The sequence below is a fragment of the Apteryx mantelli genome, chromosome 2 (genome assembly GCF_036417845.1).
Source record: "Apteryx mantelli isolate bAptMan1 chromosome 2, bAptMan1.hap1, whole genome shotgun sequence".
Lineage (NCBI taxonomy): Eukaryota > Metazoa > Chordata > Aves > Apterygiformes > Apterygidae > Apteryx > Apteryx mantelli.
The window spans coordinates 8,077,948-8,096,425 of NC_089979.1; the positions used below are offsets into that span (position 1 = coordinate 8,077,948).

At 37.3% G+C, this 18,478-nt stretch overlaps 1 protein-coding gene across 5 annotated transcripts in view; it reads left to right on the forward strand.

Annotated features, from left to right (window-relative positions):
- Positions 1-18,478, forward strand: part of ZFAT (zinc finger and AT-hook domain containing) — a 144,461-nt gene that overhangs the window by 106,668 nt on the left and 19,315 nt on the right. For all 5 annotated transcript variants that reach the window (XM_067290126.1, XM_067290130.1, XM_067290127.1 and 2 more), the window contains 4 exons: positions 3,032-3,181; positions 5,098-5,271; positions 10,602-10,690; positions 15,225-15,363. In XM_067290126.1, coding sequence (XP_067146227.1) covers positions 3,032-3,181; positions 5,098-5,271; positions 10,602-10,690; positions 15,225-15,363 — 552 coding nt within the window. The remainder of the gene's footprint in view (positions 1-3,031; positions 3,182-5,097; positions 5,272-10,601; positions 10,691-15,224; positions 15,364-18,478) is intronic.

Genomic DNA, 18,478 nt, shown 5'->3' on the forward strand with positions numbered 1-18,478 from the left:
TTTCTCAAATCTTGGGAGCTCAGTGCCAAAGTACTCAAATGACTAGTGCAGGGACCGGGTTAAATCTGCAGGTCTGAACTCTATGCAGAGCCACAAAATTGGAGTGGCCACACTTCCCTCCCAGTATCTGTATTATGTTGGATAGACATGCCCACTGTTACTGTGGGTAATGGAAAGCTGACTGCATTGACTAACATATTTTAATTAGCTCTTCTTACAGTGATACTTATCGCTTGACATAATTTAATATTAAACAGGAAAATGCTGGCCATGCTCCATCTGTGTCTGGGAAAAGAAAAATCCAATTAAAATGTCTCAGCTGCTATGGTCTTTGTCTGAAATAAAATATGATAGGTAGAACAGTCCCTTATCCTGCTACCGCCACTAGATAGTGCTAGACCTGTGTTTTAAACAATTTTCTTCACCTTGAGCTCAGGCCAGCTCCCACTTTATCTCTCTCATTCCCAAACCTCTTCATTTGCAGACCACTCTACAACGGTGTGGTTGGTGGAGGGCTTGTCGTATGTCAGGGGACGTGTCTCATGCAACAGTTTGTGATGCCGAAAGGCTGCTGCGGTGTATTGTAGTCAGGAGGTGCGTCACCCAGCAAGCACAGAAACTTAAGCCCAAGAGCTGTGCCTGTAAAGCTTTCGTGCTGCATCAGCCGGGAGGAATATGAGGCCTCTCCGACTAATGTGACATATCAGCCGTACTATACCCTTGCAGGCTGCCGTTGGTCTGCACTGGTCCGTTGACTACTGAATTATTAGTGTCTGCTGTGCCTGGGCTCCAGAGATACCAGTCAGCTCTGGAGCCCTGCCGTGCTGAATATGTTCATGTAAATGCTTTGGACAATTGAGTGGGTATCTGAATCCTTCTAAAAGTAATTTTTAGTCATCTTCCTTTTCCGAAGAAGTAACAATATAAAAAGGGTGAAATACGAATGAAAATAAAATGTGTATTGAAATAGTTGTACAAATTATTTAATATATTAGCTTCACCTGAAAAAAAAGGTGTATCAATATGCACACATACTGGGTTTTCAACCAAACACTTGTTTGAGCAGTTGTTTTTACATCTGTATAGCATAATTTTTTTGATCCAGGAAAATGGGTTCTCTCTTAAATACTGGGTTACAAAAGAAGTAAGTTAAAAAAAAATCTACACAGCTGATTATTTTATGTCCTCATTTTTAATTCATATGTCGTAGGCAAATAGAACTTAACAACAAAATACCATGATACTAAAGAAATATTACATCTAAGATATGCCTATGCAGTACAAAATACTTTTAATATATAGAAGAGAATTCATGCAGAGCTCTTTTTCCTATGCACCCTCTCTTTGTAATCAGAAGGAAATCCTTTATTCTTACAACATATTTAATTACAAGCCAAATAAATGTAAGGAGTCTGGTGGTCCTGATGTTATAAACTATCAAGTACTGCAGTGGAATGGATGCAATTGTTTTTAAAATTGCAAATGGGAAAGAATAAAAATGAAAGGAAAAAATGTATAATGTTAAAAGGAATTGAATTTTAAAAGGACATATCAAAAATTAATTTAAAGTGAGACCATTTCATATTTATCATAAAAATGCTATTTCTGGAGCTTCCCTCACCTTCCTTTTCAATGTCATTCTGCGTGCCCTCTCTCTCTTCTCTTCCATTTCTGTTTGTCAAGTAGAAAATATGATATTAAACAGTACTCCTTTCTTTTCTAGTTTTTCATAGGGGTTAAATTCTGACCCCATGAAGTCAGTGGGACAAAAATCTCCAACAGACTTTGGTAGGGTAGTATTTCAAACTAAATCCACCTTTGGGTTCTGGTCTCAACTCCCAGATTTATCTGCCTTTTTGTCCACTGAAAAGGATTTAGTGTGACATTTGGTCATACTGATTTAGTCTGATTTAGTATGACATTTGTTAATAGTCCTGAGACGTTAGAGGAATCACCTTTCAAAGGTCCCTACTAAGCAGGTATACTAGCCTGCAGTCATGGATCAAGGATCTAAGCCATGGAAAGGAGGTGAGGTTTCAGACTTTTGTCTGTAATGTTTTTTGTTTTCACTATGATACCTGAAATATTAAGTCAGCTGGAGGAGAAAATTAAAGATAAGTGTGTTTAGCTTTAAGAAGAGAAGTCTGAGGGAGCAGTCTTACTGCTATCTTCAACTACCTGATGGGAGATTAGAGAGAAGACAGAGCCTGGCTCTTCTTGGAACTGTAGAGTGAAGGGACAAGAGAGAAGGGACATGATGCAGCAAGGAGATTCTGCTTAGCTATTAGGAAAATAATTTTTGCAGTGAAGGTGGTCAGACACTAGAATGGGCCAAGAGGGGTTGTGGAATCTCCATCCTGGGATACATTCAAAACAGGATTGGATATGACCCTGAACAACCTGACTTAATTGTTGGATCTCAGTTAAAAATTGGCCCTGCATGGAGTGGGGGCTGGACAGATGACCTCTACAGGTCCTTTCCAATCCAATTTATTCTGTGAGTATGGTGGGGATTTTTGTTTTTTGTTTGTATGGTTTGGTTTGGTTTTCCTTCAAAGATCCTGATTATCAGGCATCCTGCTGATCATAGCTGTGATGGAAGGGAATAAAGTCTTCAGATCCTTGACATCGCTGGAAATCTCACGTGAAATCTTGAATGAAGTCTTATAAAAATATTGAAGAAAATGATTGCTGTATTAGTTTACTGAGAAAGTTCGTAGCTGGAAAATGATTTCTAAACCAATGGCACACCCAAGATTTGATTTCCCCCACCCTTCCTCTAACAGGCAGGGACATTGAGTACCCAGATGAGTAGGAAAGGAAGGAACATCCGAAAAGCCCTAAAGCAAAAGATCCTAGATTAATAGTGCTGTGCTCTTTGTTCAGGTAATATTTGAGTAGCAGGAGTGGAAGTAAAGCTTTTTAAAAAGTAGAAATGAGTCGGAACCTAGCTCTTCCATATTAGTTATATTACCTAGAACAAATTCCCTTACGTCTTTCTGTTTTTTATTACATTTTATTTTTCCCTCAGAGGTTTCAATGAGTACTATTTCTGAGATTCTTGGCCGAAGAGTTCAGCTGAAAGGACTTATTGGAAAACGAGCTGTGAAATGTCCTTATTGTGATTTTTATTTTATGAAGAATGGATCAGACCTTCAGCGTCATATTTGGGCTCATGAAGGTAAAGCTATGGTTTTAATCTTTCATTCATATAATCAGTCTCGTATTTCACAAAAGCTTCACTGGCATGAAAAGGAATTCAAATTTATTGCTATACGTGAATCAAAAACTTAAAATTTAAGCTACAGTAGAGATTAATGAATTAGTTAATGGATTCTAGATCATATATGGAACTGCATGTTCACAGCATGCGTAAACAGTTTAAGGGTTAAGTAGAAATTAATTAGCTTCTGATTCCTTTCTTTTTTCCTCCAAAAAAGTCGTTCATTAACATCCTGAAAATACTGTATAATAAATGTGAGTAGCAAGTGAATTAAATTCATACTGAGTCATTTATAACCGGTAACTTACTGTAACTCCTCATAAATAACTACTGCTTCTTTCATATTTCTCTGAAAATATTTGGTGTAAAAATCTGTCAATAAAACAATTGAAATCCAGTTGTTTTGTTGCATATTAATAACTTATGTACGTATTAATTAAATCACGCTAAGCATGGTGGATAGCTGAAATGGGGATAAGCAGTGATTGAAAAACCCTGAAGACAATGTTGATCATGTATTTGACTTTCTGGAGATAAATTCTGGGAATGTAGCAACGCACAGGTTAAAAATCTCTCAGACTGAAAATGATGTCCAATAAAATTTTGTGTCTGCCCAACTTGTCTGTTCTTATAACAGGCAGAAGACAGCTGTTATGGTCTTTAGTCAGTTAATAATCTATGGCTCAGATTGTCCCTGACCTCTGAGCATGATTCGGGATCCTTTATGCATTTCTCTGCATAAAGGGGATAATGGGCTTTGGTCCTCCCAAACTGATATTTTGGTTCCAAAGTATTTGTGCTCATGCAGATACTTCAGACATTCATACTGCTACTGTAGATTCCTTTCAAAACCTTAACTATGGGCTTACCTGCCTTTATACTGTAATAGTTGTCTTCGCCAGTTATCTTTAATCCATTAAGGAATTTTGGCAATGCTAAATTGTAGCCTTAGAACAATTGCTTGTGTATTTTATAGATACAGTTTGTTTATGCTACTGAGAAAGCTTGGTGTACCCACCTAATCCAACTAGCAGGAGAGAGTGAGATGGATAGGAGTTGATTCCAAAATAAAAGTTACAGTCTGTTTAAAGTAGGCTCTAATTCCTCCTGCTTGTAAATCTACTTTTAAGGCCACGAATATCAGCCTAAAACTGCCAGAGCTCCATGACGCAAAGCGTTGCGGTACTTTGCCAGTTCAGATTTATTCAACTTTTCTTTGAAGTGTTTATTTTGTTCTTGTAGACCTTCTGCTAGATCAGATATATTCCATCTCTCTTTTTATTACATGCTTTGGCTGGTTTGAAAGAAATGAAATCATAAGTGCTCGTGCTCTATCAAAAAAAGAATGTGTACTACTGAGTGATCCATTAGCAAAACTGATGCTAATTAATACTAAACCACAGCTTTGCACATTTAACTTGTGCTTATATATTAAATACCTCACCAACCAGTCCTCTAAAATAGGTTTTCATATTTTTTATTGCAGTAGAGAGTGATAGCTGGTTTGTATACCAGTTACACACTAATTTATGCAAACTGGATTCCATTTTTAAACGAATAAAGGACATATCAAGACCAAAATATAAATATTTGCTTGGTTAAACTCAGTACTTGAGTTCACTAGAGAAGTATTTTAATTCCAAAAGCAGCACGCCAATTCTCTTAGTAAGTTAAATGATGCTGTCAAGAGCTCAGTATCATTTACTCAGAAGGTATAAATAAAGTTTCTTAAACGTAAACATCCAAATTGAAAAATTTGACCTTGTTGCTTGTGTTGCTCACACAATCTTAAATTTCTTGCAAGTGAATATCCACCCCATCATCAAAATGTATAGTTTGTTCATTTCATATATATATATATATTTTTTTTTTAGGTGTCAAGCCCTTCAAATGTTCTCTCTGTGAGTACGCCACTCGCAGCAAGAGTAACTTGAAAGCCCATATGAATCGTCACAGCACTGAGAAAACACACCTTTGTGATATGTGTGGGAAGAAGTTCAAATCAAAAGGCACTTTGAAGAGCCATAAACTCCTTCATACTGCTGATGGTAAGGGCATGTTTTTGAATCCAAGTTTGTATTAGGGTAATAAACACTGTGTATACGGTAGGACGTAATTAATGAGCAACTTTCCTTTGAACACTGAGACTACTTATAAATTTTGTTTATTCACAAAGATCACTTCTCTTTGTGTAATAACTGAAAACTGCAGAATTAGTTTCTGTGGAAGAAAGACAGCTAGCTGTCTCCAGAATACTTGATTTTTCTGAAATTCGGGGTTGGCTTTATATCCCTGTATATTCTTAGAGAGAACAGTTGATCTCAATGGCAATTTGAAAATCAGAGTAGTGCTTTGATCAGTCTCTTACTACTTTCTTCCGTGAGAGTATTTTTGGAGCTGCCAAATCCAGTAGCACCAACGGAGGCGAGGCTGCGGCCGCTCGGTCTCCCCACGTCCCGTCACTGGCAAGGCTGAGCGTGTGTTCTCAATAGACACACCTGCACCGCGCACATAGGTGCACAGTGTATAAAAAATATATACACAACCAATATGTTGGATTCTGTTTCTTTGTCCTCTTTGTTACCTCTAAAACCAGTTTTGTCCAACTTCAGGTCTGCAATTTCTTTAACTGGCCACGTGCGAGTTGTTTATAGCCATGGAGTCTCCAGGGCCAAGCCTGCGCCCTGTCTCTTGTCATCCCATGCCCGTACTCCTCTGCACCACATCTTAAGTGTCTCCAAGGCCTCTGCTGTCGCACCAGGCCTGCGTTTTTCTATACTACGTCACAGTGTTAGAGTCATAAATATGATTGTAGCATTCGAAGATAAACAAAAGTAAAACAAATTAGCCATAGCCACCTGGTCACTTAGAGAAATTGCTGTTACAGCTGAAGCTACGTGAAGCAACGCTGCAGGCAGGTCAGGAAAGGTTGAGATGAAGCGAGCCTGCGAAGCCTCGGTCCTGAGGTGTGCAGGCTCGGTACGAAGCTCGTGCCTGGTTATTAGCAACGGCTGCGGGATTTACAGCGCTGCTCGGCTCCTGGTGGTAGCCCGGGCAGTAGCCGAGCAACAATGCTCGCTTTGCTATGGTTAGGCGACTGGGGGTCCTCCGCCCCTCATCGTGCCTCTGGGCTCCTCACGGAGGTTAGCCTTGGATCGCATAACCAAAACACATATCTTCTATCGTTGCATTTGCCTTTACTCAGGGATTGTGGTATTTCCGTGGTGATGACAGGACATGCAAAACCAGAAAAAAGTAAAACAATAATGTCTTTTATTTCCAAATTTGGGTACAGCAATACTTTTATTCCTCTGTGATTATCAAGTTAGGGTAAATGATTTAGCAGGATGAGTTTGCTGACCTTCATTATGACTTTGTAGCCTGATCTGTCTGTTGCTAATGCAACCTCGTGAAACCTAATCCCACTTTTTACTGATCCTTCCACTAAAATTCTTTTTTTGTAAAATTTTTGCCTATCCATTAGCACTGTCCTTTCACATGAAGCATATGCTGTCTGTTACATCTTTAGAATTTATTTAAAGTGAAGGTTTTGTTTCAGTGATATTTCTTTCTCTATTTGTTTATATGTATATTTATAATTAGTGGAGGATTTGTTCATTTTTACATTGGTATGAAATATATTTTAGAAAGCATATAGTTACTGCCAAATTAACAGGAGCCAGTAAATCATTCCTCATTCAAAAAGTGCTTTTCAATATTTTCAAATAACTTGGTCAATAACAAGCAGTGTTACACATCCATCTAAATTATGCATTCGGGAATTGACTGTTTCACCTATCAAATACAATCCTCAGCTGATTCCTGGTTGGGGGGTTGTTGGTTGCTTTTTTGGGGGCGGGGGGAGGGGTGTTTCTGAATTAAAATTAAATCTGGAGCATAGTCAGACTGTATAGAAAAATTGATGTCATTCTATGGTGCCCTAAAAAAATCCTCTCATATGGTTTCGTTTCAAAACCTACTTTTTTTGTTTCCACAAGCCAGCATATCCAAATAATGTAATTTGGCAATGAAAGTAGTTTTTTGTTTTGTTTTGTTTTGTTTTTTCCTGAGTGAGTGCTATTTCTTGAACAAAATAGGTATGTGTGTAAGTAATTATTGCAGTTCAACTGAGGCTGCTTTGAAAATTTGACACTCTTAAGAATAGCAGTATAGTACTGCAGGAGTTAGTCTTGTCTAGATCAGAGGAGTGCAGTTGATTTTAAATATTCTTTGCATGCAAGAATACTATACTCTTTTAACATTTACAAGGTTGAAGCCTTGACTCTAGAGGCAATGTTATTACCAGGAACCTTTTCCATCTGGCTTCAGATTGTCATCGTCATCTGCAATATGTGAAGTGACTGCAGCTTCCCTATTAATGCACCTCCCTTTTTGATTGATAAAAGTAAATCTACGACTTTCTCTCTCTTGTCTTGCTCTTTGTGCTTTCAAAAGTGTTCCAGGAAATATCCCACACCTTTGGAAAATTTGTTTTGCCATTGGCTTCATTGGGAACAGGATTTCGCCACCTATGGAGTCTTCACTAAGTCTACCTCAATAGACTCTTCATATGTTTCAAACACTTGCAGAAAATAAGATCACATTTGTCGCCAGAAATGTACTGTATGATTTGTCAAGGGACTTTCAGCCTTTTGAATGGTGATGGTTTCTCTTTGCCCAGAGTCTATTTCTATAGTGACAGCACTTCAGAAGTTCTTGCTAGCGTACATCTGGTATTCTGCAGTAATTTCACAAATAAATGAATTTAAAAGATGCTTCAGCTGTTTCTGAGTCTTGTCTTCCTGGCTTATCAATCTAGGCAATTTTTGTTCAAATATCAGCCCTGCAAGGTCAGTTTAACCGGTGGAATATAAAGTAGCTTTCTGTCAGCTTTATTCCTCTCAACAGTGACATGACAGAAAACAATTCAGAAGTCTAGTCTTATCACTGTTTGTGATTAGAAATAAACCAGAGAAGCTGGTTTTCATTATTTTAATTAGATACCAAAAAAATTGTCTCAAGATCTTCCTTAGCTGTGTTTCATGGGAGCTTTCATGCTCAATATAAAACCCTTGCAACTCTTTTGATCAAGATTCAGAAACTAAAGAAAACGGAACGGTTTCATGACAATATAGCATATTCTGTATTCTACTTCTTCTTCCTTCTTTTCAGTTCTTCTGACTGTTTTTTAAACACATACTTATTCCGGTTTGAACAAATACAATTTGCCAGCCATGAGCATTTGGTACAGGGATGCAGTATTTCAGTATTTTATACACACCTTGTAATTTGGCAGGAGTTAGCAAGACTGATAGTACTATCAAAGAGGAAATATGGAGAAAAGAGGTGTGAAAACCAGAGAATAAAAGGAAAGAAATTGTGCTATTTAAAATCATAAGGAAAAAAAATTGGAAGAGAAAATGTTTGGAGGGGAAAGTAAGGAAAACCTACAGAGTGGGAATATATTGGGGAGTTTTACTCTTTGCAAAGCCACAAACAGCAACAGATGTTTCCTGAAAATGTCAGAGATAATTCAGTCCCGTTTAGAGAATTCTGAAATACGTCGTGACAAAATCTGACCATCTTGCTTCACTTTAAGAAGGACTCAGACTAATGATTTCAGGGCCAAAAGCAGACTCTTAGGATCACAGAGTCTGATCTCTTGCAGAATACAGGCCATAACTTAATCTAATAATTGTGCATTGAATTTTTGCTGGGTTGTAGAAGGGCTTGAGCAGGCTTGATTTAAAGACTTCAACTGACAGGGAATCCATTTGATTTCTAAGTAAATTTTCTTTGTCATTAATCATCCTCTCTATTAAAATTGTTGACTTCAATTCTAGACTGAATGTTCTGAGCTTCACCTCTCATTAGGTGAAATTCCAGTTCCTGTTCTTCGGTTGTGCTGTTGCTCTTTCAGGCTGGATGGTTAGGACCTGCAGCGTTCAGGTTTGACTGGGAGGCTCATAGACACATAAAGAAACTTCAAGTATACAACGAATGCAACATAATACTGTTGTCTTGTTTGTAGGACTTAAAGTAGCACCTTTTCTTTGGAGAACACTCCTGAACTGCAGAGTAATACTTTTCTCCTAGTTTTAAGATCATTTTCACAAAACACTATGGATAAATTGCATTGACTCTATTTGCTGTGCTACATGGTATAGAAGACGTACTTATGACTCAGGCTTTCATTCTGCAAAGTGCTTGACAAACACGGACTGTCTCAAATCTGTCAATGACTTCGTAGCTTGATATGTGAAGACACAATGTTAATGCAAGCTTGCGTCCGTTGTCTTTACCCCTCATCCTGTCCGCTATATAATTTTTGCATCTCCTTATTCAGAGGGATAAAAGTCACACGGTTACTTTAGCTCCATACATTTTGAGAAAAATTTGTGCCCGCTTAAAATACGGGAATACAAATTAGCACCCTCTGAGAACAGGTGAGACAGATCTTGGCCACTATCCTTTCTCTTTGGTAGCAGCCAGCTTGCAAGTCAGTGTATATGCAGTATAAACTAGTCTCAGTATGTGCTGCCTTTTGCTTTGGGGGACTGTCATGGGAGACTTAGGGTTACTCCAGAGATTTAGGTGAGAAAAGACAAAAATTCATGATGAACAAGCCAAACAGTTGTCATGCATTCTGCTGTTGATGGAACAAAGTGTGTCCATAGTTTTCAAAACTACGGAAGCAGAAATAAAATATTGGAGGAGAAGGCCTCTGTATTATTTGCCATGCAAATTTTATTTTATGACATAGTTTATATCTCCATGTATTCAGGATTAAGCCTATGTAGAAATCTCTTTGAGGGTAATTTGAGTCCTTGCTGGAAGAGTATTGCTAGATATGTAAACAAATCTTGTCGTAAGAATAATATGTCATACCCAACCAGAAATAAATCAAATATATTTAACTTTTCTTTAAGTTTATTTGAGCCATAACAGTTAGGTGCTTGGGACAGAAGTAGGTTGAACATGTATTGAACATGACCAAATATCTGTCCTTTAAGGATTTACAAATGTGCTTTACAAATAGCAAAATATCTCTGCCTGCAGCTATAAATCATTGATTTCCTTCTTCCATTTAGGCTATACTCTAATAATTCTTTCTCTCCTTCCCCAAGTGACTATCCTAGGAGTATCTCTGCTAATTAATGCTTATAATTTAAAGATGACACTCAAAACCCCTTTTTTCTTCTTTACTCCCCTTAGCTCTATTTTACCAGAATTTTTCAGAGCAGGTGCCAAACTCACAGTTCAGTTGTTCATTGTTCATTCTTACCCTTTTTGGAAATCTTCTTTATGAAGAAATATCATAAGTAGTTTTCTGAACTTAAATAGAAAAAAAAAAATCCGTTTTTTATTCCCATTTCAGGAAAGCAGTTTAAATGTACCGTGTGTGACTATACAGCTGCCCAAAAACCACAACTCCTACGTCATATGGAACAACATGTCTCTTTCAAGGTAAGAGAGCAAATAAATCATGATTAATGATAACTCATTTAGAAGTACATGGAACTTCAGATAACAGTTTTAAAACTGGCAAACGTTCCTTTCTTGTGGCAATTTTGAGATCTTAATGTTTTAATATTTAGGGAATTTTGAGTTTACATTCAGACTGAGATAATACAACATAGAATAGCAGTATACTAGAATTATTTTGTTCATGGACAATTTATATTTAGTATCTTTACTTGCCTAAAAATATATATGTTTTGCAATATAAAACAAATACTAGTGTGTTGTCTGACAGCCAGTCCTTGAGAGAACTAATGTAATAAGTATTTCAAAGTGTCTTAGGGAAGTAACAAATTGAATCCCATACATCACTGTTGATTTCCCACCTTAATTTTCTGTGAGACTTTGCCAGTCTAATGTACTATAGATGAGTTCATTTGTACTTGAAGAAAATTGGAGAAAATTAATTCTAAAACACTCTGATTATCTAAAACATGTCTTGGAAAGAGTTTTGAAGCTTGTTAATGTTTCTGTGAAGTGTTTAGATTAGAGATAGTCTTTATATTCATAAACTGTAGTTTGGTTTTATTCCTAAATCTCGCATTGGTTCTCAGCATGATAGTTCTTGATGCAATGAATTATGAAATGTTATATTCAGGAAGTAGAAATGATACTAGTTTCTATTCTAGAAAAATTCAGTATTTTGTATGTATAGAAAATATAACACTTTATCTTGGCAATGAACATATTTCTTACTGAAGATATCATACTATTTTTTATGTGCAACATCTTTCATTATCGAAAAAATTATTTTGTTTCTGTAAAGAGTACACTTTAGCCGTTCTTAATAAGAACTAATGCTATGTACCGCCCTAAAGCAGAAAGGAGGACACTCTTTTGATTTACAGTTTAAATTCTGGAAGACAGACATTTAAAAAGAAAATTAAGAAAGTCTTCTAGACAGATGAGACATTTTGAACAATATTTTTTCCCCCTAATTTTATAGTTTTGTATTGGAATTATATCTTTTTACAGGATTTTTTGTAAATGGAAGTATACTATTTTTATCTTGTAATGGCTAATGGGACAAGAAGACTTATAATGCAGTTCTTGAAACAGAGCTGGTTCTGACCTCCGGATAGGTTGTGTTGTTGTTATTGGTTTTGTTTGTTTGTCTTGAGAACTGTTGACCCAACACCTCTGTTCAGTCCTCTGTATCAGCCTGCATAAAAATTCAATGCATTATTAAGAGAACTGCCAAGCACTGAAACAGGTCAGTCAGGAGTCAAAGGGAGTTCAAAACCGGTTTGTTAGTAGTGCATTGCCTCCTATATAGTGCCTGTGTAGCACTTGCGTGGAATTTGAAGGAGAAGCAAATGAAGCAGAAGGTAAGACAGAAGATGGTGTGGTAGGAAAGATAGGCAGGTACAGAAAGATGCGTGAAGTAGCAGAATAGATGTGGATAGCCAGAGATGAACTGAATTAAGGGTTAGGAAGTCTGTTGGGTCGTAGTACAAGAAGCTGAAAGGCAGTGGAGACTAAGTAGTTTAGAAGAGATTCAGAAGAAGCTGAAAATGACAAAGGAAGGATAGATTAAAACAAAACTGCTGCATTGATATAAAATGATTTTCAAGCATTTTAAAGATTAACTTGTTTTGGTATATACTTACTGTTTACTAATGCTTGTCAGGTTGTTGAAGTGCTGTTTTTACATGTCTTCAATAAGTTTTTTTGACCAGCTTAAACAATGTATAGTTATGCTGAACCTTTCTTTGCTTTTCCTGTGTCTTTAGAGTCAAGTGTATTTTTAAAGTCTCTTTTGAATAAGAGCATTTGTAGTTGACATAACTTTATCATTTAATGTATTTTCAAGAACATCAGGATTGATATTTCAAATAAAAAAGAAGTTCCACTCAGATGTATCTATCATTCATTCATTCATTCATTCATTTCTCCATACTTAAAGCATTGTACTTGCTTGCAGAATAGCATGAAAATCAGTGATGTGTGCATGTTCTTTTTCACTAGTATCAAATTCGAGTGCTGAGTCTTTTTCACTCATTTATTGCAATATCAGTACTGGGCAGTTTTTTGATTGTAAGATACATTCAGATAATTTGCATTGTCAAGAATATTGTCGTTCAAATTTTTAACAATTTTTTCTGATTATATATCTATTGTTGCTGCAAGCATGTTTAAAGATTTCTGTAACTGTAAAGTATCCAAGGGCCAAGGTGGTGTTCTGTCTTTTCAGAAAATTTTCAAGTTGTCATCCATGTTCATTTTTCCTTCTGTTTCAGGGACATCATCGGTTACACAATAGCGTAATCCAAGCGTCTACCAGCATCCATCTGCTTGTAGCCTGTTTCTTCGGTTGTTTTTGTGCATCTTTTTAGTCAGCGTGTGGAGAGCAAAAAGCTTTTTAAAAATCAGAAAAAAAAAAGATTGCAAAATTCAAATAACTGGAAGGGAAACAAAGTTAAAAGTTACTTTTCATATTACATTTTTAACTTCTGTGTGGCTGTACTAGACTTTATATTCACATGGACCTATAAGCAGTCAACGCATACTTGTCAGACAGTTGTGACCTTGTTACAATCTCTGATATAGTGAAATTTGTGTTTATAGATTCATTTGAATATGTTTCCATAGTAAGTTACTCTGATCTCAGACTGGCATTATGTCCTGATGAATAAGGAGGAGAACGCAGGCGTATACGGAGAAGGCCGTTTGACAGCGAGAGTGTGGGACAGCCCTCCCACTGCCGTTTGTGCTAGCTCAGCTCCATCCGAGTTTGCACTGCAGGCAGCTGTAGTGTAATAAAGCTGCTGTTGCGCTGCTGTCATACGGTTTGCTCAAGACAATCAATAGGGACATAAAAAAAACCCACAGCCCTTCTTCAACAAGTTTTCTAAATTTGCAGACACTGGTGAAAAACTGTAAGAGTAATGGGTATATTCTTCTTGTTTGTTCTGTGTATTATCCATAGTGCTCAGGTGTTCTGTTTGCACGGAGCTATAGGTATTGTGCTATTAACTGTACAAAACCTGATTTAGAAAAACAATAGATATGTCTCCCCTCCCGCCCGATTTGCAATCTTGCTATCTGATGGCAGACAGAGTATACTACATGCAAATATGATGAGAGTGGTACAAGAACAGCACTGTGTCCAAAAGAATTCTGGATTATTTTCTTCAAAATGACAGTTTCTGCTAGAGACAAGGAAAGTATTCCTTCTTGAAAAATAGAATAGCTGAATGTTAGGGCATTCTCTGAACTGTAAGGTTACGGGCACCTGAACACCATTTGTCTGCCTTATTTTTGCTGCTTGGAGCCTGAAGGAAGGTCATGAGCAACAACTTGAGGGGCAGGTTCTGGTCCATGGACCCTGACTGGAGACATTTCCCTGCTTTAAGTCTGGCTGATTCATAAACGCTCCTGTACCAGCCCTTTTCTGTTGACCAGATGGGTCCCATTGCAGTGTGGGGGGCATTTTGCATCCCATTCTTGGTACTTGAGGTACTGAGGTACTTGACTTCTCCTCAAGCACTTCCATCAATGTCTGTGTTCCGTTTCAGGACCCGAATGCTTCTATCTAGCTTTGTATACCTGTTATATATCTCAGTCAAAGGGTCATCCTCAAAGACTATCTTTAGGCACAAAAGCTTGTTTTCCTAAACTTTTTTCTTTGGCAGTTTCTGTCCCTATCAGTTGATGGGAAAGGTATGTTATAAAATAATTTTTTAATAAAAATTCCACTATATCTCTTTTAGGAATTTGCCCTTTGAATGTGTTTGCTATGTTAATCTACTGCTGAAAAGGTGTTCCCTTTCTCTGAGCTGCAAGAATGTTTCACAGCCTTCCCTTGCATTGGAACTGGTCTTTATCTGACCATTTCCAGGAGCTAAACCAGCAAAAAATGAATGACTATTTTGTAGGGTTACTTCTTTGCCAGGTCAGTTCCTAAAACTAGGTCACCAAGTGGTTGGATGAATGCAAGTGCCAGTGGAAGGAAAGCAGTTGGGAGTATGTTGAAGAGGGAAGGGAAGGGAAGGGAAGGGAAGGGAAGGGAAGAGATCAACCCTGTCAGTTGGAGGTACCTTAAATTAGATTGGCTGTACTGTCATATTGTACCCTCACTTATTTTAACTCCCCCTTTTCAGACCAAAGTTGCTTAGCATATAGCAGCTAAGAAACAGATTATTTGCCTCTAGTAAATTTAGTTGTAGTAAAAAGCCTTTTGCATGGTCAGACCTGTGATCATCAATTATGAGAACACACAGCGCAATTGTAAAAAGTAGGTAGTGATTTTATTATCTTGAAAATACTTGGTGTCTTGCACATAATAGAAAGTACCAGCTTCTGGGTAATATTTAGATATAACTTCCATTTATATAGCGTTCTGGAAGGTCTCCTTGGAAGATGTCTAAACCAGGAATGAGCATGGTTTCTCTGGATCAAACTATTGTGGCTTAGATCTGTTTCCGGAGGAAGCCAGGACATCTATATTATGTTCTAATGTTCTCCTTTTTGTTTCTAGCCTTTCCGTTGTGCGCACTGCCATTATTCCTGCAATATATCTGGTTCCCTGAAGAGGCATTACAACAGAAAGCATCCTAATGAAGAGTATGTAAATGTAGGTTCTGGGGAACCTGCAGCAGAAGCACTTATCCAACAAGGTATATTTCCACCATATAGGACTTTTTTTTCCTTTTTTTTCCCTGAAGAAGGCTTGATGTAAAAGTGAACTTTTGTGACATATGCTTTCCTCAGTTTGTCGGATGTTATGTGAAAAATCACTGGTTCTTCTTCTGATTCTGAAATGGCCACCTTTTACATATCATTCAGCATCTTTGTTCTTGGATTTATAGGGGCGGGTGAACTGAAGTTTTGATCGACCTTGCCGCTACCATCCATTAAGTTATATACATTTATCATTTTCCCTCACTTGTCTCCTTTCATAAATAAAGGATCAGTCTCTCTTGAAATGTATGATTTACTGTTCAATTTCCATGACAGTTTTGTAAGGTTGAACTAACAGGAAAGAGACTGAACAGTAAATGGCACCAAATTATTCCCCCACTAGACGATGGAGGTAAAAAGATTACAGGTAAAATTAGATATATCAGATATTACAAATAAAAACATCGTAGGTATTATATTCTGGAGTTTTGGATGCACATTGTGAATGCCTGTTCAGGTCTAAGATTAAGAAGTAGAGTTTTGCGTATCTCTGGTAATAAATTTAAGAATAACCTAATTACATGTTTAGGTATATATTAGTCAAAGCATTCTGTAGAGTTTTTCAGGCACATAGACTGCACTGAAGTTCCCAGTGCTTGGTGCTTCTCCATAGGAGCCACACATCAGACTTCTTACTACCTTCCTTCTTAATGATTGAAACTAGGTGCACAGCTTTTCAAAAGAGGATGAAAACTGCCTCTTCTTCTTGCTGCAAATAGGTGGATATAAATGATGCATAGACTTGATTTGAGAATCAGCTCTGCATTCTTGATCTTAAATAGTCTGTGCTACTTTAATCAGTTGATGTGCCGATTTCAGTGCAGAAGCCTAATGTAACAAGATAATCCTGGTAAAAACAACTGGAGAGAAAGGCAACAAGGTTTTCAGGGAGCATCCAAAATTCAAGATTAAATATGAGAGCCAATGGGATGACAAAGGAAAGTGAAAATTAGATTGTAATAGTTTTCAGCACATTTATATAGTAGCAAAAAAGTTATATTCCTGGCTGTTACTGTTTTTGTTTATAAATTTCATTCCACCTGAAGTTCTGTATCCTTCTGAAAAGGTGGTTGATGCTACTAGTTGCTTGGTTTCTGAGATTTCTCCTTCATATAGGTATCACAGACTGTAACTCATTCCTTGTGCAGGGCAGCTCAGTGCTAGCAAAAGAGACATGTACAAGTTGTCTGTTTCCCAAAAGAAGTTTTGCTGTTGTACGCTGGGCAGATGAATCAAAGCAAACAACTGACTGTGCAAGACCTTGATGAGTATGAAATGTAATTAGAGATTCAGGAATCATGCGGTTCTACTGCCTAGTATGGGGGCAAGTGCGGAAGAAGAGGAGAAAGCCAGATTACATATTAAGTTGCATTGGGTTGAAAGTGTTTTACTGGTTGGTAAAGCTGAGTTTCTTACTTTGTTTCTGATAATTTTAGAAGGTGTTTTCCCTATTTTTGAATAGAAACTACGGGTCTTTTTTTTTTTAATGTCTTTTGGGATCTTTAGACTTTTTGTTACAGAAGAATAGAGAGCAGAATAATGCTATGATAATAGATAATGAGCAGAGCATAAATCTTCTAAGATGATATTATTTCTAAAGAGCATTTCCAAATTATTCATCTAATAAAAGCCTTTATCTATCAAAGGCATTAATTCACATTAAAATAATACTGAAATTCTGACACAGACAAAGACATTCAAATTAAAAGCTGAGACTCCACCTTTAAACTTGCACTGTAGTGGAGAGAAGCACAACTGCATTAAGGATAAAACTTTTAGCCTGTGTTATTTTTAATGTGACATTTCTTGGTTTCCTTTTGTCAAAAAAATCAGAAATAGTTTAAAAAAATAGATCTTTGTCTATAAATTTCTAAACAGGAATGTATAGTAGAATTTTACAACTATTTTCGTAGATAGTGAAGGTTGTCGGAGAAACTGCAGTTGTTTCCAAGAGGTAATATTCACCTGGGCTGTACTCATAGGTCAGTGTCGTGCAATGGTGTTCATGAAGGCAGAGCTCTGCAGCATGGGGAACTTTGTTTAATTTACAGAATATCTGAGCATTTAATTCTCCATAGATGCTCTTAAGGCTAAGTTCCTGAGAATGGATTCTGTTGATGTGAAATTAAGGATCACATTTGTAATGTTTTAAACAAATAATATTAATCATATGGTATTTAGGTCTCCCTCCCCTTTGGGGGCCAGAAAACTGCACTTCTGAAAATAATTCTTTTCCACTGAACAAACAAACAAACAAACAAAGAAGTTTTTGAGAATGCAAGAAGAATAGTCTTAGGCTGAAGATACTGTAGTGAGATTAAAGAGAACAACCTTTCAGTTTTAACTGTGATAGACATGCTTTCGTCCCTGACCTCGCATCCTTCTTTCTCCTCCCCTCCTTACACAGCATTTATATACCACGTGCTTTCACTGCAGTGTCGTGTCAGCTTTCCAGATGTTCATGTGCTGTGTGGGATTTTAGAGCAATAAAGAGGCTTGGTATCCATGTAGCAGCTACCAAGTATGTGCCTCTTAGCAGGACCCATGAAGAAGCCCTGTTAGAAGGTGCACTTCTCCCAGGTGCAGCTTCATTTGACAGCTCCACGTCCTGCTCTGTGGCCCATCACGTGGAATATCACACGTTGCCTCAAAAATGGGAGACCTGCAGATTTCCTATCATACTATGGGCAGGTCAGTTTTCCTGACTGGGGAAAACAGTATTCCTTGTGGGAGACTAAGTTAATTACGACTTACATCTGGAGTTGCTAAACATGAGTGCTATTGAAGTAAACAGAAATATTCCTGAATTTGGTATCATAAAATAGTGTGTATCTGGGTCACAGCACAAACAGATCAGTGTGGACATACTATGCAGGATGACAAAGGTGTACCTTTCTGAGCTGGTTGGGTCAGCAGCTGCAACTTGCTGCCTGACTAGCCTCTATGAAGTTTCAATTTACCATGTTCATAGATTTGAAAGCAATTTTTAAAAATTGCTCATGCATTTGTATGAGGGGAAAAAAACTCTTCAGAGCTGTTATTAATCAAGTC